The 23,344-nt window shown below is 41.1% G+C and overlaps 1 protein-coding gene across 1 annotated transcript in view; it reads right to left on the bottom strand.

Moving 5' to 3' along the window:
* Positions 1-22,794, bottom strand: part of LOC126267199 (facilitated trehalose transporter Tret1-like) — a 60,109-nt gene extending 37,315 nt beyond the window's left edge. Inside the window, exons 1-2 of the mRNA XM_049972168.1 lie at positions 22,725-22,794; positions 14,532-14,848 (exon numbers count right to left, since the gene is read on the bottom strand). Of these exons, the coding sequence (XP_049828125.1) occupies positions 14,532-14,848; positions 22,725-22,770 (363 nt within the window). The 5' untranslated portion in view covers positions 22,771-22,794. The remainder of the gene's footprint in view (positions 1-14,531; positions 14,849-22,724) is intronic.
* Positions 22,795-23,344: the final 550 nt, after the last annotated feature.

Below are 23,344 nucleotides of genomic sequence, written 5' to 3'. Positions count from 1 at the left end.
TCTACACTACTGGCCATTAAAATTGCTACACTACGTAGATGACGTGCTACAGACGCGAAATTTAACCGACAGGAAGAAGACGCTGTGATATGACAATGATAAGATTTCAGAGCATTCACACAAGGTTGGCGCCGTTAGCGACACCAACAACGAGCTGACATGAGGAAAGTTTCCAACCGTTGCCTGGTGAAACGTTGTTGTGATACCACGTGTAGGGAGGAGAAATGCGTACCATCTCGTTTCCGACTTTGATAAAGGTCGGATTGTAGCCTATCGCGATTGCGGTTTATCGTATCGCGACATTGCTGCTCGTGTTGGTCGAGATCCAATGAATATTAGCAGAATATAGAATAGGTGGGTTCAGGAGGGTAATATGGAAAGCCGTGCTGTATCGCAACGGCTTCGTATCACTAGCAGTCGAGATGACAGGCATCTTATCCGCATGGCTGTAACGGATCGTGCAGCCACCTCTCGATCCCTGAGTCAACATATGGCGACGTTTGCAAGACAACAATCATCTGCACGAACAGTTCGACGACGTTTGCAGCAGCATGGACTATCAGCTCGGAGACCATGGCTGCGGTTACCCTTGACGCTGCATCACAGACAGGAGCGCCTGCGATGGTGTAGTCAACGACGAACCTGGGTGCACGAATGGAAAAACGTCATTTTTTGCTGATGAATGCAGGTTCTTTTTACAGCATCATGATGGTCGCATCCGTGTTTAGCGACATCACGGTGAACGCACATTGGAAGCGTGTATACGTCATCGCCATAGTGGCTATCACCCGGCGTGATTGTATGGGATGCCATCGGTTACACGTCTCGGTCACCTCTTGTTCGCATTGATGGCACTTTGAACAGTGGGCGTTACAATTCAAATGTGTTACGACCCGTGGCTCTACCCTTCATGCGATCCCTGCGAAACCTTACATTTCAGCAGGTAATGCACGACCGTATGTTGCATGTCCTCTACGGGCCTTTCTGGATACAGTAAATTTTCGACTGCTGCTCTTGCCAGCACATTCTCCAGATCTCTCACGAAATGAAAACGTCTGGTGAATGGTGGCCGAGGAACTGGCTCGTCACAATACGCCTCACACTACTCTTGATGAACTGTGGTATCGTGTTGAAGCTGCATGGGCAGCTGTACCTGTACACGCCATCCAAGCTGTTTGACTCAATGCTCAGGCGTATCAAGGCCGTTATTACGGCCAGAGATAGTTGTACTGGGTACTGATTTCTCAGGATCTATGCACCCAAATTGCGTGAAAATGTAATCACATGTCAGCTCTAGTATAATATATTTGTCCTATGAACACTCGTTTATCATCTGCATTTCTTCTTGATATGGCAATTTTAACGGCCAGTAGTGTACCATGCGGCAAAAGGCACATAAAGTCCCTTTGTTACATTGACCGTCGCTTTCTCGTGAATGGTTCGTTACCTACAAATAAACAAGGTTGTGTTCGCTTATTTCGACTCCACTTCCACTCAGCAAAATTTCTGGGCAATCAGGTTGCGGCACACAGGTGTTCTCGTAAGTACGCCGCATCAGAGTCAGCAAAAGAAGCTTGCAGACTGCCAGATGTCAGCAGGCTGTCAGAGGCTCCTCCTACTTGCTCGACGTTGGTAGGCTGAGCTCATTTGAGAACATCTGAGAATGAGTTTCGGGTTTGCGGAAATATTTATGAGAGTGAGCTGGCGAGAATCCCTCCAACAACAGTATCCCAGCAACGAAATAGGCAGCAAGTCGTTGCAGTCAGACAACGACTAACTGTTGATGACTTCACTCGTTCTGTTGTTGTTTAGTCAGTTCCTGAATGAACGTAGCTCTATGTTGCCCAACTGCACTCTTCAGAGGCACTGGTTAGCTTCTTCCACTTTGTCTGCCTCTTGAATGAGTGTACATGGAGTCTGAATAAGTCTTCTTACTTTATAGTGCGTGGTCATCACATTGACAGATCTCTGTCCATTTGAGGTCGTTTTGCTGCACTGTACGCAAATGGTTCAATGCCTCGCGACAGGTTGTCGCTCATCACTCTTCCATTCTTGCAATACCAGGGAAGTTATCCTAACTTTTACCCAGTTATGCCAAATACATTAGTTGGGTGATAGTACTTCTAAGCGTCAGTATCAGCGACTGTAATCATTGTGAATAATGACAGCTTCCATTATGTGAAAATTCTGTTTTAATGAAGTACACTGCTGGTGATGAAAATTGCAATACAGGGAACGCTGCGTGTAGCTAATGTAAAACTTATGTATACTATTTGTTTGGATACACGAATGATTGGCATTTAAGCACAACAAGCCGACCAGGGTGGCCGAGCGGTTCTAGGCGCTACAATCTGGAACGGCTCTACCGCTACGGTCGCAGGTTCGAATCTTGCCTCGGGCATGAATGTGTGTGATGTCCTTAGTTAGGTTTAAGTAGCTGAAAGTTGTAGGGGACTGATGACCTCAGGTGTTAAGTCCCATTGTGCTCAGAGCCATTTGAGCCATAAGCAGAACTCAACAAAATGGGAGGAAAGATTACACAGTAGTATCCGATTCTTAGATCGCACTTTATGTTGGCTGTTTGTGTAAAAATCGGGTTATGCGAAATGTCTTTCTGCAAGTGTCGAAAAGTGACGACAGAATTCTGGTCTGAGAGACTGCAATTTTATCGTACTGCGATTGCGTTGCTGGTGTTGATCTGGAATTCACAGCTGTCATGCTAATAAGGCATCGATGAGTTCAGTTGGGCCGTATCCAATGACAAGCAGGATTTTATTAGCCACGCTCGACTTGCACATGAGAGGCCTGATACAGTGTTCGCTGGACTGTTCAGGATCATAAAGCCACGTCGCGTACCTTGAGTCAGGACCTGGGTTTGTCTGCAGCACACGGACAGACTGGATACCTCCTTGTCATTATGGTGACCAATGTTGCGGCTTCCCTCAACACAGCAGCAGGCAATGGTGCGTTTAACAGCACGAGACATAGCAGTGGAACCACGTCATGTTTCCGGATGAGTCTGAGCACTGTGTAAGGCATTGCGAAAGATATATGGAGATTCATGGGCTCCGTGGAGACAACATGCCCATATTCCACTCATGATTGTCATACTGGTGCAGCACCTACATCTATAGTATTGGGTTCCGTTGGGTAGACAACACGAGCTTTTTTTCATGTCGAGTGCCGCAGCCACGAATGTATTAAGAGAGGATTTCATTTTCTGCTTGGCTATTTAAGGTCACATTTACTTATTTCACACCATCACGTGATTTCGGCGCATCGTAATTTCTATACTAGGCGTTTCGTTTCTGACGTGGTTTGTGAGTGTACCCTGTGTTGAGTCTAACATTCGGGAGAACGACGGAAAGTCGTCTTGACTTACCTCGAACAGATGGTGTCCGACTGTCACTTTGGCGATCACGTTCTCATAATCTCTCAGCCACTGAATGCATCCCGTCAACCCATTACTTGCCATCAGACATGACAATGAGTCCAATGAACATTGAATGACATACCTGTATGTTTCATCCAAGGACTTGACGTCCATCCGCATTAAATCCGCTGTTTCTGTCAGGGCTGGCATTTCTGTGTACTAAATTTGGCATAGTGCATAACTCCATATCACCTAGAAATGAATCACATCTTGTTTCTTCTGCACTGTGTAGACAATAAGTAAAATTTCGTCAACTCCTATCGTTATTAGTGTTACATTTTTAATGGGCAACATTATAGAATGTGTACAGCTTACTAGGCACTACATAAATTTTGAGAAATAATTATACGTAGGTTTGTAAGACGTTTTGGAGCAGGCTAAACACATTACATATCATCTTTTCATGTTTTCATTCATTTAAAAAAATCCTCTTCCTGTGAGTATGCATACAATCATTAGTATTTCGCATGGGAGCTAGAGGCGTTGGGTGAAGGGGTTTCGGAAAAAGCTTCTGACCTGGACTTGGGATCCTTTTCTCCTCGTCGGCGGTCTAGATTCTATCCCAGCGACAAATAATTCGGCTTAAGGTTGGATGTATTTGGTATCCATACCAGCTAGTGATTTGAGGCTCACGGTTTTTCGCGCACCACCGAAGGCGCAGCCTTTGTGAGATCCTAGACATCGTCGAAAGTACCGCTATCGTCTCGCCACGTGGGTGACACCTGTGGAAGCGGTCTGCGCATAATGAGCCTGCTCTGCAGCGTACAGCCAGAACTGTGTTTGCCTGAATACCGACTACATCTTCTCGCTCTACCGTTCACCCGCTTCCTACTAAGGAGGGGAACATGACAAATGCCGTAACCCGATTTCCCAGAAACTTCGTTCAATGCAAGACGGGGGAAAACATGCAAACACGTGTTACAGCTTATCCGTAGATACTCAACTGTTTCTGAGAAGACGACGGTCAGAGTAATCGAGGTACTTTATACGCCTTTTAGCAAGCAGCTGGTTGACCCGAAGGCCTGCCGCAGTGGCTAGCGTTGCCGCTTCACACTACTTTACGTGTCTTTTACCGGGTGATATTCTGACAGGAGCTGGTGCCACATGGTTAGCGTCATGGCTCCTTACTCTTTCAATCCGTGTTCCAAAGCTGAATAATATTTTTATTTATTGTTTTCATTCATTTAACCATGTTCGCATTAGACTAATGCGCAAATGTTTTCTAATGTATTCTGAAATAACCCTGTCCTTATTCGTCTACTAACTATGTCTCATGAATGAATTAAAAAAAAATGAGAAAAAAATTGAAATTATTTTCAGCGAAATTCCTATAATTTACCTTTATTCAAAATAGATTGCAAGCACCAGTTTTCGATTAAGTGATCTGTTATGCGTGATCTGCCGCGAAATTACTGGCAACGAGTGAAATCTTCAGCAGTGTTAATGGCGTTTCTTCCCCAAGTGAGATTCGTACAAAGAAAGTCACCGAGGCAAACCTGCCTTCACGCAATGCTTGTGGTGTCCGGAGTTTGTATTTTTCGAATGATTCTACGATCAGTATCATCCACGGGAATGCACCAAATCTTCCTGAAGAACAAACACGAGAAAGAAATATAAGAAAAGAAATAAGGATGATATATAAGGACATGAGAATTTATAATTTTGTAACCCCTGAAAATACCATACTTACCCATATCATTTAATAAATGCATTATACTTATTGTGAATCCCAGTTGTTGCTATACAGTTCATATAACGCCATTGTGTCCCCTGATTTGGTAAGAAACATTCGTGTAGTAGCCTTCTACAGCCACGGGTAGATGAATTAAAAAAAATTTAATCAACATGATATAAAAACAATAATCGGGTTTCGAATTCATGGCGCAAAACTTAGAAGGAGACACGCGGGCCACTGTGCTATACATTCGTTTGACATTGCCGCGCGCTACAAGACATCTAAATTACGTCGCACCTTGTGACTGTCGTTTTTTCTGGAACTGCTGAGCATATAAGAAGCATTCAGGAACCATAGTTATTTTCTGTATATTTTAGAAACAGATTTTCTCCGAATGTACTTTTTATACTAGCACTGATAAATTTTGAGCTATTCGCACATTGTTTTCGATGTAGCCTCCTATGTAAGCGCATTTGCCTAAGTGGTAGATCTTAAGACATAAGTACTGCAGTGATCCACGTGAACTATAATCTTTCTTCAGTAGTAAGATGACCACAGAACCCTGGACCTTAACTGAATGCTAAGGAGTTTCGAGTAATTTTAGTACCCCATCGTAAATCAGTAAGTTATGAGTTCCACAAACAGTTGCCTCCTGTCTTCTCGACTGTATTAGAATACTGTGCAGAGACCAGTAAATAACTTGGATGTAAGTTTCGATGAGCGCCTCAACTGGGTAGAAAATACTATCGCCACATTCGGGTGCCCACGCATAAAATAAAAGCATTCGCAATCTCTTTTGCCACCTTTGTGGCCAGCTACCCTGTACCCCGCGCACACTTAAACTCTCTGTCTCCTTTAATAAGACGAAACAATTCCAGCTGTAGTGTTCTTAAAGTGTCCCCGATAAATTAATTCGTGTGATCAGTTTTCCCTCTGTCAAACAGTAAACCAAATGCCCCCCCCCCCCCAATCGTCTCTCAATTACGTTGCTTGCGATTTTTATGTCGCTGTCAGCCACGTCACTTTCTTTTCCCCTGTCGTCGTAACGTGTTTTATAAAGTTCCTTTTTCTCCTTCTCTTTTTTATCCAGCCTTTCTCACATGCTAACAATGGCCTTGCCGCAGTGGATACAGCGGTTCCCATCAGATCATCGAAGTTAAGCGCTGTCGGGTGTGGCCGGAAATTGTATGGATGACCATCGGGGCCTCCATGCGCTGTTGCCGTTTTTCGGGGTGCACTCAGCCTCGTGATGCCAACTGAGGAGCTATTCGACCGAATAGAAGAGGCTCCGGTCACGGAAAACCATCGTAACGAGCGGGAGAGTGGTGTGCTGCCCATACGCCCCTCCTATCTGCATCTACAGCTGAGGATGACACGGCGGTCGCATGGTCCCGATGGGCCACTTCTGGCTTAAAGAATAAGTACTTTTTCTCTCTCTTGCTAACTGCTGCTAGCCGTCATAGTTTAAACTAAATATCTGTACATTTTCTCTATTGCTGTGCTCGCAAACCATGTAAACTCTCCTCATATTCTCTCTCCTTCTGTTCTATAGGAATTAGAAAATGTTTTATAATGTTGTATACTAAATATAATTGATGCCCATCTAATGAACCTGATGTAAAATATGCAGAATTCCTGGTCTGGTGCAAGAGACGGCTGGTAAACCTAATATTGCCAGGCTGCATAAACTAATAAGAAGTCTGACGACGAACTGTTGAAGGTTCATAGCTAACTAATGAACATGTATATAATGTAAGGTATATAACAGTAATTTTTCCTGTTTGATCTTCTCACCATAATATTACTCCCTTTCAACAAAGCAAAATCTACTAGGAACCACTACACAACACTGCCATGTTCTCTAAATTATTTTATGTGTCAGGAGCCCGAATTTGGAACAACCTTCTTAAAAATATTAGAGAAATTAAAATCCTTTTAACTTCAAAACAGAGCTAACTGACCACCTAATATCACAATAGCTATTTCTTCGTGCAGGGCGCTCTCGTCAATCATCCATCCCTCACCACTTTGCACCCTACTTGTCTACAAAGTTCCCTACTGAAGTTCTCATCTGTCATGTCAGGCATTGTTACTTCCACTTCAGTCCTTTCCTCTTTCATTATCCCTTCCATTGTTCTAATACCAAGTAAGGCTTCAAATGTGCAAAACTAATCAATGTCATTCTTAATACCTTCATTATTTTATTACTATTATTATCGTTACATTTATGATTACTATGGCAAATTATTTCTGTTTACCAATAATGCAAATTATTGCTATTGAGTTCATTATTTAATAACTAATTATTATTATTCTTAATTCATCTATTATGTTATCATTGTTATTAATGTAACTATTACTATAGCCAATTATTATATTTCTTTTAATGCAAATAGTTATTAATTTGATTACAATATAATATTTCATGTTTATGTTGTTGCTGGTAGATTTAAGAAAGGATCTTAACGCTTTAGTCAGGTCAGGCCAGCAATAAATAAATAAATAAATACATAATACTGCAATAAGCTCTAAAAAACGTCGCCCATCTACATCTTCACAGGATTGTCTTCCACTATCTGCAGCAAATCGTCATGTTTGCATGTTTGTAACAGAACCTGGTAGAGCTGCCCTCATTTTTCTTGTGAGCCACCCCTGTGTCCGCTGTGAATAGACTCTAGCATGTTTACAACTACTATTAGGAAACAGTTCGAACAGCGTGACGTGTTCACTGTAGATGTTTCCAATATCTCCAGCAATTGAGCTGCTGCGTGTATAATCCAGTCCGCAGTTGTACCATATACATCACTTTCCAGTGCCCGTGCATTGTGCTAGACCTTCTATCGCTTCAAGAATATCCACTCAAAAATAATATTACAGTTCTCTTTCACGGGTACTAATGGCTCTTGTATGCGTTAAATGCCACTGGTTTGGTCAACGTCCTTTATATCAGATGTCTGGCCTTTCTCGATGGACTAAGTGAAGTAAGCAGTTGACTGAATCTATAGCAAGCTCTGGGCTATCTTCCATTGTGTCTTTCACTTTTGCATCGAATAAGACGTCTGTGAAAATCGTAACTAGATTCTTAAATCATCTGCAGTAATTTTGCTTCTAACCATCACCAGTTAGGTTGTACCAGTTGCACAACCTTAATGCATACAGATGACGTGATGCTTCATTCACACATAAGAGGGCCGATCTTACTCAGTCACAATGTTCTCGCTCATTCATACTCATTCATACCAAGGCTTACGTCTATAAGGAAAACATGACACATTATTAGTATTTTCCGTCTAGAATTAGCCTTAGTTTGGTTTACAGTGCAGTGTTAAACAATGTCTGTAAAGGACAAATAAACAAAATCGTAGCCTGCTATGTATTATTTGAAATATCCGTTTTTGTACGACATGTAAAATCTAGCATCCACTCGAAAGCAACTATAAAAAATTAAATCTCTGTTAATCCGTTATGGACCGGGAACATCAGTTGGTTAAGTAATTGACAATATTAATGAAATTAAGTGTCATATATTTAGGGTTCAAACCGTTTCACAAGTGCTTCACTCGAAGACTTGATAGCAACTCAAAGTCTTCGAGCGAAGAACTTGTGAAACGGACTGAATTCACGAAACCCAGGGATATATGAGACTGTATGGCAATATTGTTTATTTTTTGATATGCATATGGGCCCTGAAGATGACATAGTGGTTGCCGAAACTGGTTGTCGTCAAAATAAAGTAAAATAACTTCTTATTTGTACGGCTGTTGGAGAATTTAATTAATAATGAGAGAAGGAATTAAGTTAAAAAACTCGCAGTTTGTACAGTGAAAACATGAATGCCACTCCAGTTGTATTATCTACTGTTTACGTTAGAGTGTATTGGTAAAATAATACAAACATGTGCCAAATTTGTTTAATTATTTTCTTCTCGTCATTGCGTTACATTTTTGTTTTTATCGAAAACAAGTCAATTTTACGGTCACCTCTCCCAACGTGAATCTCAGCTTACTGTAAACAATATTGTAAGTGGTCCATAATTAAAGAATTTGTTGCTAGCGCACTCGAGCTGATGTAATTTCGATGTATTACTCACGCGCTGCCTGCGATATGTAAGCTAGAAGAGAATCTTAGACCAAAGAGCAGTATTGACTGCAGTAAGAAATGTGTGTTAGTAGGAGTAAGTTGTTGCTAGCGAGCAGTCGTGTCTGGTGTATCGTGTTGGCTGGGCCGGTCGTGTGCAGCGATGGCGGAGCCTGAGCGTTGTAGGATAAGGTAAAAGCAGCCTCGCGCATATGTAATATTGTTACATCAAGTCCCACGTAAATGTTTTACAAAAATCTGTTAATAATAATCTTTCTCATAAAAAGTAACTTTTGACATTCATCTCAATTTAAAGAATTCACTAATTTCTCCAATCCTTGGCCATCCCGATTATTGAAAAGAAAAATCAGTTCTTTCCTTTTATATAAAAAAAATCTATCGGCCAGCATTGCACTTAGCTGCGCCAGGAAAAATTTCTTATAGGAGCAGATATATACGCGTTATCCGGCGACCTAATTGAGGTAAGATTTTTCAGTTTATTCAGAATGATGTATCAGGGCCATGACGCAGCATTGCTGACGTCCAAAATTTCCCAGGTTAAATTGACTGTAAATCATTGAAAGGTTATAAGTGACCCACTTTTTTTATTGAGAGATTAGTCACATTTTTTTATTGACACGTTAGGCAATTTTCCTGTTGGTAGGTTATACTGAATGTGAACGACATAATTATATTTTTTTACTGTTGAGAGGTTTAGGAATTTTTCTGTTTTGAGGGTACACTAAATGAGAATATTATTCATATTATTTTATTTTGTTGGGAAGTTACACTTGGTATTTTGTGGGGAGGTTACAATATGTGCATTCCCTTTGTGGCATCTACCTCCGTTGTCAGCTTACGTTAAACACTTACTCTCTCACTGTGACAGCACATTCTTTAGAATCCACGTCCTAACAGTGACACACTTTCCCGAAACATTAGTGACTGTGCTGACAACCGGACACAAAACTGTAGTAATCTACATCTACGTGATTACTCTGCTCTTCATAATGAAGTTCCTAGCAGGGGATTCAATGTACCACCTTCAAGCTGTCTGTCTACCATTCCATTCTCGAACGGCGCGGGAAGAAAGAGCATCTAAATTTTCCTGTACGAGCCCTGATTTCTCTTATTTTATCGTGATGATCATTGCTCCCTATGTAGGTGCGTGGCAACAGAATGTTTTCGCAATTGGAGGAGAAAACTGGTGATTAAAATCTCTTGAGAAGATCCCGTCGCAACGAAACACGGCTTTGTTTTAATGATTGCCTCTCCAGTTCACGGATCATATCTGTGACACTATCTCCCCTATTTCGCGATAATACAAAACGTGGTGCCCTTCTTTGAACTTCTTCGATGTCATCCATCAGCCCACCTGATTCGGATCCCACACTGCACAACAATACTCCAGAATAGGGCGGACAAGCGTGATGTAAGCAGTCACTTCAATAGACCTGTTGCACCTTCTAAGTGTTCTGCCAATGAATCGCAGTCTTTGGTTTGCTCTACCCACAACATTATCTATGTGAGCGTTCCAATTTAGATTATTTGTAAATTCAGTTTTGTGTGACTTAACGCGTAATCAAAATTTAGCGAATTTCCTTTAATATTCATGTGAATAACTTCACACTTTTCTTTATTCATGGTCAATTGTCACTTTCCGCACCAAACAGACATCTTATCTAAATAATTTTGCAATTCGTTTTGGTCATCTGAGGGCTTTACAAGAGGGTAAATGACAGCAACATCTACAAACAATCTAAGACGGCTACTTAGATTGTCTCCTATGTCGTTAATGCACATAGGGAACAACAGAGGGCCTATAACACTTCCTTGGGGAACACCGGATATTACTTTAATTTTACTCGATGACTTTTCGCCTATTACTACGAACTGTGAGCCTTCTGACGGGAAATCACGAATCCAGTCGCACAACTGAGGCGTTACTCCATAGGCACGCAGTCTGGTTAGAAGCGCTTCTGATGAACGATGTCGAGAGCCTTCTGGAAATCTATAAACAAGTGCATCCATTCTGTATTTCACCCGCCGCGGAAAATTAAAGCTTTCTTGCAGAGCAGCGATATTGCTAGTGTTCCTACGGTAAGTAAGCATAAGGTTTTAGCTATAATCTATAAAAAATAAATTCATGTAATCTACCTTTTTTGAGGTACATGTTTTTGCTTCTGGTTCACACAGAAAACCTGGTTTACAGTAGCATGTCACACCACTAGAGCAACCAAGACAAAATAGCGCAGCACATTGGTGAAGCTGAGAATCGTGCTGTGCTCTGTTTTCTTCATTTGAAGGGGACGGTTTACGTAGTTCTATGTTCTAGGGGACTGACGACCTCAGATGGTAAGCCCCATAGTGCTTGGAGACATTTTTTTGAATTCTTGCCATACCCGTCCTAGCATGGCATCGTCGACTGTGAGAGTCGCTTCCCGTATTCTCTCCCGGAGCTCTGCTACATCACGGGGCTACAGGCGGTACGTGCACCAGATATTTAATGTGTCCCCACAGAAAAAAGTAACACGGAGTGAGATCTGGTGATCGGGGAGGTCATTTCATGAAACAACTATCCTCTTCTGTATACTCACCATGTTTGCGACTAGCAGTGACTATCGGCAAATTACCAAACTACGCAGTGCCGGTATAAATGAAAAATGCTTTATGGGTTTCTCTTCAAAGTGACATATTTATGATATGAGTAAAATGTTAGGTTCTTGTGCAATATATAATTGAATGTGCTCACGGACTTTATGTAAACCCCGTACAAATATCCTTCAAGCTGCCAGGTAACCCGAAATATTAGGTCCTTTCTTTTTCATCCCTAGCTATTCGCATTTTTTTTGTTTTTTTTTTTTTTTTTTGCTATGACACAAGCATTTTTCATTCTGCTTCCCACCTTTCACTGTACCATAACTTTGACATAAGCTCGGTAACCGACGTAGATTTTTGTTGACTCGGGCGACGACTGATCCGATATAGGTTATTTATTGTCATTCGAACCATGTCGCTTCTATCGTGGCAACGGGTAAGAGTATCACAAAACAACAGGAAGATCGATAACTACACGTATTTACCTTCATTCTTAAAAAATTTGAACCGATACACACAAGTCTGAAATTTAGAAATGGCGCACTAAAGAAACTCACAGAAAGATATGTTTTCTGTGTGCAAAATCCGAATGAAAAAGTTTTATTTTTCATAATAAGGGTGCATTTTATATTTATTTGTACCAATTTAAACCACTTTGGCGGCCACAGCACGCACTCAATTCTGTAAGAATTATTTTGACGTGCTAGATTTATCTCACCTTTAAACCATCGTATCTCGGCAATGAGTAAAGGTAATCGGATACAAAAATTTTGTTTTGTTTTGTTTTTGTCTTAGTGCAAAGTTTGAACCGATTCTTACAAGTTAGATGTGCAGAAGTGGTGTGCTTTAAAAATCTCATAGAAAAACGTGTTTTTTCGTGTATTTGCACGTAAAATCCGAACGGTGCACTTAGTAATAATGCCATTAGTTGAGCATTAATTTCAGCCAATTAAGAGATTCTGCAAAAGGAATTAATCTGTTCTCACAATCTGCCTTGGTGCCAGCTCCTGTTCGTCTTCAGACCTTCCTTACTATATTGTAACACCCCTACAGTAAGACAGATGTTCGAATGGGTATACAAATAGTCGTTGGTCCAGGCTAAACCGAAAACTTTTTTATTTACTATCATAAACAGACTTGATCACGATTTATTTATCAAGGTGACCGGTTTCGACCACTACTGTGGTCATTTTCAGACCTACAAGTCGTATACAAAGATTTCATTAGAGGGCTACATACATTAAAGAAAATACACGTTTTAAAGAAAATACTACTGGTACTGCACGTACCAGATCAATATTTGGTCAACATCTTGATTGATACAATCATTCTGAGGCTTGCATTTGTAACAATTTGAAAATATTACATACTGTGCGAAAAGGACTACTGCTAAATACTTTAGAAGAAATTGAAATCTTTTCATTTCACAAAAGTAATCCATTATCTGTTTTAAACGAACAACTTCAATTCAAAGACAAACATTTCTTTGGGCCTTTCAATGATCTGCTTTAGAATGTTCACTCCTCTGTCCTACGTTTTTTAAAATTATTAAGATATCTCGGAAATATTTTATCTTTACTTTGTAATTTTATTTCACCAAACATTACTTTCTGACTGATGTCTGTTTTAGAATGTTTGCTTTATGCTTTTAGACTGCATATTGCTAATTCACACCCTTTTATTTTTTACACTACGGCTCATAGTATTATAATTTTAAAGTCCTTCCATTTCCATTATTTTTATTTGTTTATAAGACTGGCATACACCTTAAGGTATACCAATGCCTTTTAAAAATTGTCACATGAATCGCCATACGAACTTCATAGACAATATTTCATAAATATGGATAGCTACTTCGTATCGTACTTGTGCAGTATGTAGTATACATGTCAGCTAAATATTATTTCAGCCTATTCATTGAAAATCGTTTCAATAAAGACATGTTACTGCTCAATAATACTTCGTCGGACGAGACAGCTTCGCCATTCCACTTTCGCAACAACTTCGTTAGAAAGAAGCCTGCTGCCACATCTTTGCACTGGCGTTTATCCTCACCTTGGCAACCACTGCTTTGCCTGTCGACATAACAAGAACTTCAGTGGAAAGAAGCCTGCTGCCTCATCTTTGGAACGGCGTCCAACTTCACCATGGCAACCAATGGTTCCAAATGGTTCACTAACACGCCTTGAGAGGGCAACCCATGTACTGAAAAATCGAATTTCATTTATCCAACATATTTAAATATTTTTAATGCTCTTTGATTGACAATAGCTGTTTAATAAGCTAAGTTTAGTGTGTGTTTATTTTTATTTCTTGACAGTGTTCTTTTAACAAAGAAAATTTCCATGGTAATTCATCGTTTTATAGCTTTATAACTTTATGTATTTTCTTTAATGTATGTAGCCCTCTAGTTAAAGCTCTGTATACCACTTGTAGGTCTGAAGAAATCGGTCACCTTAATAAATAAATCGTGATCAAGACTGTTTTTAGTAGCAGATATTTGTAACACTGTCACTCCTATAATGTATTCAAAGGTAACCAAAATTTTTTACGTCATGTTCCTAGCTGAAAGAGGAATCAAGCACTAAGACCTTCCCCGCTAAACATTGTACCTGCGCGCGGCATTCTCAAACATATTTGCTAATGATGTTGGATTTCGATGACGGGTTTATGTCCACCATTACGACGATATCGCTAATCAAATCAGATGGATGACATCGGTAGGTTCGGTGTGCGTTTTGTACTCACGGGGATGATGAAGCCGACCGCAATGCTGGAGAGGATGTTGCTGGCGAGCAGCTCCCAGAAGGAGGAGGCGAAGCGCTGCCAGACGGCGGTGACGAGGAAGGGCAGGGCGCAGGCGAGCAGCATGGTGCGGCGGCCCACCACGTCCACCAGCACGCCGGCCAGCAGCGACGGCGGCGCCGCCACCAGCCCGCCCGTCGACGCCAGCCACGAGCCCTCCTCCGCCGTGATGACGATGTGCGACGTGTTCTTCTGCAGCCGGGGCACCAGCGGCGAGCTCCAGCCGATGGACACCCCGGCCACCAGGTACACCAGCGACGCTGCACATACACACACGACCGTACTCAACAGACCTCATTTACTATGCTGATAAATTTATCCCTCGTGAGATAGTCTTCTTTGACGATTACAGTTGTTGTTGTTCTGAGACTGGTTTGATGCAGCTCTCCATGCTAATCTATCCTGTGCAAGCTTCTTCATCTCCCGGTACTTACTGCAACCTACATCCTTCTGTATCTGCTTAGTGTATTCATCTCTTGGTCTCCCTCTACGATTCTTACCCTACACGCTACCCTCCAATGCTAAATTTGTGATCCCTTGATGCCTCAGAACATGTCCTACCAACCGATCCCTTCTTCTTGTCAAGTTGTGCCACAAACTCCTCTTCTCCCCAATTCTGTTCAATACCTCCTCATTAGTTGTGTGATCTCCCCATCTAATCTTCAGCATTTCGAAAGCTTCTATTCTATTCTTGTCCAAACTATTTATAGTCCATGTTTCACTTCCATACATGGCTAGACTACATACAAATACTTTCAGAAACGACTTCCTGATCCATAAATCTATATTCGTTGTTAACAAATTTCTCTTCTTCAGAAACGCTTTCCTGGCCATTGCCAGTCTATATTTTATATCCTCTCTACTTCGACCATCATCAGTTATTTTGCTCCCCAAATAGCAAAACTCCTTTGTTACTCTAAGTGTCTCATTTCCTAATCTAATTCCCTCAGCATCACCCGACTTAATTCGACTACATTCTATTATCCTCGTTTTGCTTTTGTTGATATATCCTCCTTTCAAGACACTATCCATTCCGTTCAAGTGCTCTTCCAAGTCCTTTGCTTTCTCTGACAGAATTACAACGTCATCGGCGAACCCTAAAGTTTTTATTTCTTCTCCATGGACTTTAATACCTACTCCGAATTTTTCTTTTGTACCTTCAATGCTTGCTCAACATACAGATTGAATAACATCGGGGAGAGGGTACAAACCTGTCTCACTCCCTTCCCAACCACTGTTTCCCTTTCATGTCCTTCGATTTTTATAACTGCCATTTGGTTTCTGAACTAATTGTAAATACCATTTCGCTCCCTGAATTTTACCCCTGCAACCTTCAGAATTTGGAAGAGGGTATTCCAGTCAACACTGTCAAAAGCTTTCTCTAAGTCTACAAATGCTGGGAACGTAAGCTTGCCTTTCCTTAATATAGCTTCTAAGATAAGATGTAGGGTCAGTATTGCCTCACGTGTTCCTATATTTCCAAGGAATCCAAACTGATCCTCCCGATGGTCGGCTTGTACCACTTTTTCCGTTCGTCTGTAAAGAATTCGCGTTAGTATTTTGCATCTGTGACTTATTAAACTGATTGTTCGGTAATTTTCACATCTGTCTGCACCTGCTTTGTTTGGGATTGGAATTATTATATTCTTCTTCAAGTCTGAGGGTATTTTGCCTGTCTCATACATCTTGGTCACCAGATGGTAGAGTTTTGTTAGGACTGGCTCTCCCAAGGCCGTCAGTAGTTCTAATGGAATGTTGTCTACTCCCGGGGCCTTGTTTCGACTGGTTCACTGCCTACAAACGCTCTCGTTTGAAGAGACGACAATTTAACATAGCCTTCACTACGTCATTTGCTACTACCCATATTCAGTAATTAGAATGAATTCTCAGCAGACAATATTGTGAATCATGTACCGTCAAGCGCGACGTTCATCATTAATGAATTAAAGTTAAGTATCAAACTAATTCCGTCCGCTTTCTGAAATCTAATTCCTTGTCATGTTCCACACCTCACGTCAGTATAGTCTTCCCTCCTCACGCCAGCCTGCGTGTGTTAAAACGCGGCTTCCATTCGCAACACGGTGTTGGCTCTTCTGCCAAGCCAACACTTAAATCCTATGCCAATGAATCATTTTCCTTGCATGATAAAGAAAACGTATGGAAGTCGACAGAGTGTATAAAGGCAAATGCTCATGTAGAAAACAGACACACAAAGTGCTCGAAAGAAGTTTCCAACAGTTAAGCTAAATAGAACATTTGAAAAGGACCGGTCAAATGTTTTGTGAAATGGTACGTCTAAAAATTGGAACAATATAGGGTAGAAAAACATCTGCCGCGCCAATGAATGATTCTTCAGATCATACATGGCAAGTGGGCTTCATGGTCCTCATAATCGAGTAAATAAATATCCTCTAATATTCTTTAAAATTTTTAGATTCTAAGTGACACAGTGAGCTTTAAATTGTCAATCGGCGCCTCTTTCGCTGCACGTGATTCCGAGCACAATTCAAAGGTGCGTCAAATGTTTCTCAAACCTATTTCAGCTTTACTTTAATAGAAATCATTTTACGTGGGATTTGACCGCCTTTCTCATTTTGTCAAAAGGGTCACTAATCACTAGGGGACTGAGGTCATCAGATCTTCAACTGTGTGTGAAATCTTATGTGATTGCTAAGGTCATCACACATATCCATGCCCGAGGCAGAATTCGAACCTGCGACCGTAGCAGCAGCGCTGTTACGGACTGAAGTACCTACAACCAGTCGGCCTCACATACCGGCATCTCAGTTTTTATTCACCAATAAATATTAGTAAAGTGTAACTTTTTATGTGCAAAACACCTAGGCCGTGAAGAGATGAACTTTTGACACTTCATTTATGTAACAATTAGCAGATAATCTTAAAATATTTCAGTTTTTCCTCAAATCACTAGTCAAGCTTATCTGAATTAAACTGAAAGCTCCACCCCAACAGTTCATGAACCCTCAAAGGTATTGACTGGCAGCAGAGTCATCCTTAGTTCATAGGCATCGTCACTGGATGCGGATATGTAGGGGCATGTTGTCAGCACAGTAAGTCAGTTTCCGTGACCGGGGCCGCTATTTCTCAATCAAGTAGCTGCTCAGTTTGCTTCACAAGGGCTGAGTCCACCGCGATTGCCAAAGCGCTCGCCAGAGCAGATGGTAAAGGATCAAAGTGCTAGCCCAGCTCGACAGCGCTTGTCTTCAGTTAAACATTTTAAATAAAATTGCACCACATATTGGGCAGTTTGAAACGCCATTTCACATTTCCCACTCTTCGTCTAGGTATGAAAATTCGGGCAAAAGTTCATTCTATAGCTTCTAGTAAGTCTTGTTTTTACTGTTCTAAAATACTTGACAAAAAAACACAAGAAGATCTACCAGAGCACAGCGACTGACCTCAACCAACTGTATAGACTACCATCCGGCGGACAAGAAGTCTTTAATGAGCACTCGACTTGCTTCACGAGAAATGGATGTGCATATTGATAAGACATAAGAAAAATTCAGAGATACCAGTCAGAGAAAATTCACGCTTTAAATCTTGATGATTTTGAGTCCAGTATCATGAGTGATGTAACACTGTATGAATGATCCATATTTGTCTTAGTGTACAATTTCATTCATGAAACGTAGTTCAGCAGAATTGATCATGTACATGAATTATGTATATCACTGTGATACTGTGATATGATGGCACCTCTACGCCATCCCCAAAAATTTCTAGCATTCTCATGGAAAAGCTGTATATATATGTATAGAATTTCCGTACACAGCATTTCCACGAGAATAGCAGAACCTTTCTGAGATGGCGCAGAAGAGCGAGCATATCCCATTTATAAGGAAAAATTGTGAAACCTCCTGCATGTGCAATGTACCGTGACGCAGAAAACTAACGAAGAGCTAGTCTCCCTTTTAAGATCTGAATTACAAACTGTGTGCGTCGCTTAATAGATGATGCAGATTATTAAAGGTCCTAGGTACAGTCCCTAATGTGCAAGTTTGGACGGATAAATTATTGTAATATGAATGATAGGTGTTTAACAGAAACAGTCTCTCCATTAACACAATAATTCGTTGGGTAAAAACATAACTATTCACAGATATCATGAACAGGATGTGAAATGCTGTACACATTTTGTATGCAAACCACAAGTAATGGGTAAGATTGATTTTTAGTGTCACATGTTGTTAGTTCCGAAGGGAAAACAGTGACTGTTGACCAGATAGCAACTGAAAAACTCATTCATTCACCACAGCAATGCGGAAACTGAAGAAGCTTGATCTTACTGATTTGCGAAGGACGGAGGAAGAGAATGTCCTAACGCACTGGTTCTGCTAATTATGTTTACCATAATTATTTACCGTCAACCTTGAAAAATGCCACCGCCGTGTGAATGGCAGCGGTAGAGGCCAAGGGGTCCCACCATAGTCACAACTACTATGGACCCCACTCGTCAGCTAAGAAGCATGCTATTGCGCATTTCCAACATTTGAGGCGATTTGCTCAGGAGGGAGACAGTTCCACATCACTGAACGAACCTAAAGATACTCTCATTAGCGTGTTGTAATGGTCCTTTATTTAAGTGACCATTACGGCACTCCAACCCTATTTCTCGATACCAGTAATATCGTACTACTTTTCTGCGAGGTAACAGACATATTTTTGTGACAATATTCGCATTTGGTGGTATTAATGTACAGGTACTCCGACGTATCGATATATTACAGTGATATGGTTCTTGTGTGTATTCATTTCTGTGAGACTGTCATAATTTTTGACTTACTGGTAACCGTTTTGGCGTGAATGCTCAAAGGACAGTCTTTGTTTCACTTTGCGGAAGTTAAGTTGTTCTTTATATTTGTAAAAGAACAGCCAAGCCTTCTGTTTCGTTAAAGAGGAAATTAAAAATATGAAGATTGATATAAAACTGTTTTCTTGATGATGTGACAATTAAGAAGAAGTATATGAGAATTTACAAGACGTTTAATACAAATGTGCATCGTGAACACAAAGTCAAAAATTATTTCTACCATACCATTGTTCTGACCTGGGATTGTTTGATCATTAAGAATTTGCTGAATAACACATTTGTTAGGTCTTCAAATACTGCTAAAATACAGATATGGACCTTCTAGCAGTCAAAGTGGAATCATCCTAGGATCAACAAGATGAGCCATAACAACTTCGACGAAATCTACGCGGGAATCCATTCAAGTGCCGAAGATAATGACTTTTCTTACAGTGACTTCATTATTTCCAGTCTGATGATACCATCCACACTCAATAACTTTGTTGTTGCCCGATAATGCGAACATATGCTGCGTGAGCAACATTATTAATCTGATTACTAAATTACTCTGCAAGTGGTGGTATTGTAAGAGTGTTCGGCCGTGGAATCCTATGCACAGTCCTTCACGTGTACCAACAAACTTATTTAATATTTTTACACAATCTTATGGCGGGCCATTTATTCGCACCAAACAGTACATGCCAGCAATAGCAGAAAATGCATACGTGGCTACCCAACTGCGGTGTTCCTTCAATCGCACAAAATCCCACCAACACAGTGCGTCGATATAAAATGCTAATCACACTGCACAATGTCCTTCTACGTCTTCGAATCTATGCCATTTCAGTTCCATCTCTGTGACATCACTGACAAAATTGGTAATGGCGCATTTTCCTGTACAGCAATTAGCCTCGCATCAGAGGTTCTCTGAAATTGGAAAACTGCTCATAAGGCTAGCCCATTGTTTTCGGCAAACTGTGTTTCTTCTAAAACTGTAAGGTGTTTGTATTAAACCACGATAAAATGTTATCGAGCTGCTTGAGTCGCCTCCTGCCCTCAGTTTGTCCATTGGGCAGGCTGTGGTTGCAAAAGGCAAATGGTGGGGGTTTGGTGTCAGTGAAATGCACACTACATGCTGTGTGGCTACAAGCTCTGCTTGAAGTAACAGATTTGTAACAGGTCGTTGTGTCACTGTGGTGCCACCTGCTGCTCAGATTGCTGCTGCAGATGCAGTACGATGCGCCAGTGCCATACGCCAGACCCTATGGTCTCCTCTCTCGGTAATGCAAGATGGCCGTCTGGAGCCGGTCTTCCTGCCACCGTACACTCACGTGACTACCCCTGCCAGCAATTACATAGAGTGGCTGATTTATTGCCAAGTCTGTCTGCAGTATCGCAGGAGGAACATCCATCATCTTATAGCCTTATTGCACGACCACGTTTAAACTCAGTCAGTAGCATATCCTTTCCCGAAGGTAAGTAATGCTCATGACCGGTACATCAAACCTGATTTGTATCCGTACAGTGGCACTAGTCTTATGTGGAATTAGAATGAGTTCCCAGGCAATGCCAGATTTGTCAGCTAATATATCAGTTTGTGTTGTTCGGGCCACTTACATGCTGTGCGCATAGACTGTGTTCTGTCACTATGAGAAATTGAGCGTGTAAATCTTTCTCTTCCTTGCTAAAACTGTGTTTTGCTGTGTAGTCCGCGCTGCTTCTTAGTAATCTTGTTATGATAGAACATCGAAATAAAGGATGTTAAAGTTAAAAGTCAACCAAAAATCCGAATGAAATGTATTTTAATCAAGATTTTGATTGGACGCCATCCTCTTGATGCTGATGTCAAGATAAATACTCGTATTGCATTTTCTCTTGGAGTGTTATAGCCAAGCCTACCTCATTGCAGTGTAAGAGAATTACTTAACTAATAAGCTTGTTTAGAGTAAATAAATCTTAATGCAACTTAAGTCCGTTCTAGCAGTACTCTAACTTATCAGCGGGAATGCATGGAAAACAAAATGTGCTCCTGAATTTCATGCCATATTACATCAGTGAAAACGTTAGTGTGAGAGGAGAATAAGGATGGATGAAGTACTGTATTAGGGTTTCTCATCTTGCGGACGATAAAGTTATTCAAGACAAAGGTGTGAGGGACGACTGATTTCCAGGGTCATTCAAACAGCCCATTCGCCTTTCACCTTATTTCAGTTAGAGGAAACCTACATTTGCATGATCAAGTAAGTCAGAATTCAACGTCAATATCTTACTGAATGCACCACGTCACTCGGTGAAAACTATGCAAAAAAAGTAAATAAAAATAAAAACAATAATACTAATAATTTCTTGCCGCTCGCGGAGTGGCCGTGCGGTTTGAAGCGCCATGTCACGGATTGCGCGGCCCTTCCGCCGGTATTTCGAGTCCTCCCTAGGGCATGGGTGTGTGTGTTGTTCTTAACGTAAGTCTGATTAAGTTAGTTGAAATTGTGTGTAAGTCAAGGGACCGATGACCTCAGCAGTTTGGTCCCTTAAGAATTCACACACATTTCACAATTTTTTGAAAAATCGTCTTGTCAAATTACAGCTGCGTGCCGGACCAGGAATGTAACCCAAAATCTAGCCTATCAAGGGTTACCCTCTTACCTACTGATCTAACCAGGCAATCTGGATCATTATTTTGACATCTTTAGCTATGAATTCATACCCCGCTCTGGTTCAAATGGCTCTGAGCACTATGGGACTTAACACCTGAGCTCATCAGTCCCCTAGTCCTTGGAACTACTTAAAGCTAACTAACCTAAGGACATCACACACATCCATGCCCGAGGCAGGATCCGAATCTGCGACCGTAGCAGTCGCGTGGGTCCAGACTGACGCGCCTAGAACCGCTCGGCCACACCGGCCGGCGTACCCCGGTCTGGCACAGAGTTTTAATCAGTTATGAAGTTCCGAAAACGTGCATCCTCCATTACAGAGTGAGAGATTCATCCCACAAATAGATAAAGAGTAGAAAATGGCAACTATTAAGTAGCCTTGTAAACCAGTATGACGCACTTTCTGGAAGCAGTCGTGTTATAATCCTGCTCTGGTATTTACCAGAATGGAAGTCGAAATACAGTCGTAACAACTGAGGCGGAAGGCACTGGCGAGGAGAATAAAAATAGACTAATATGCTTAATAGCGTCTTCTTCCACGGATCGAACCACATGAGCAAGCACACAAATCAAGTGGAAAAGTGACTCTATCATATAGAATTGTGATAGAAATGGTTTTCAAAATGTCATCAATTCGAATGCTCTGACTTTACGTGAGATCTTCCTTACCTGCTAGGGCAGCTGGTAGCTGCAGGGGAACGCGACACCCCAGCATTCTGAACGTCGCACACGTATAATGGCTTACCTTTCACATCCTTTTAAGTGTAGCTGTATCGCTACTTCACTTAAAGTCGACGATAAGACAAGAAACAGGTGGTATTCCTTACATCATGCATCGCGTTATCACTCATTGTTCTTCATTTTGAATGGAAGAAGGAGGGCAGGAAGAGTAAGATGAGCAGGACACATCTGCCTCAGCATGAGAATTTTACTGATAAGAAAGAAACACAGTAGCTCTGATACAGTGTGATAGCGCTCGAATGGAGGCTGAAATCGTGCCTATATAATTGAAATATGTGATGACCTCAACCCACAGGAAAAATAATTATCAAAATCTGAACTGTGAAGTCATCTACACTCTTTGTTATACTTCTCAATTGGTCACGATCCCACTTTGTTTATGAACTGAAAACTCTAACATTCACGAGAAACTGCTCTGAAATTAACCTGAGCCGACAAAATTGAGTACATATTCTCTGAAACTTCAAAGACATCTAATACAATATCTGAAAGGAATTAGAAAAAGTGACAAAATTTCGTGAATCACACATAATACTGTCAATAATTGC

Source organism: Schistocerca gregaria, chromosome 4, assembly GCF_023897955.1.
Source record: "Schistocerca gregaria isolate iqSchGreg1 chromosome 4, iqSchGreg1.2, whole genome shotgun sequence".
Taxonomy (NCBI): domain Eukaryota; kingdom Metazoa; phylum Arthropoda; class Insecta; order Orthoptera; family Acrididae; genus Schistocerca; species Schistocerca gregaria.
Note: the sequence above shows the minus strand (reverse complement) of the source record. Positions and strands in the feature narration are given on the sequence as shown.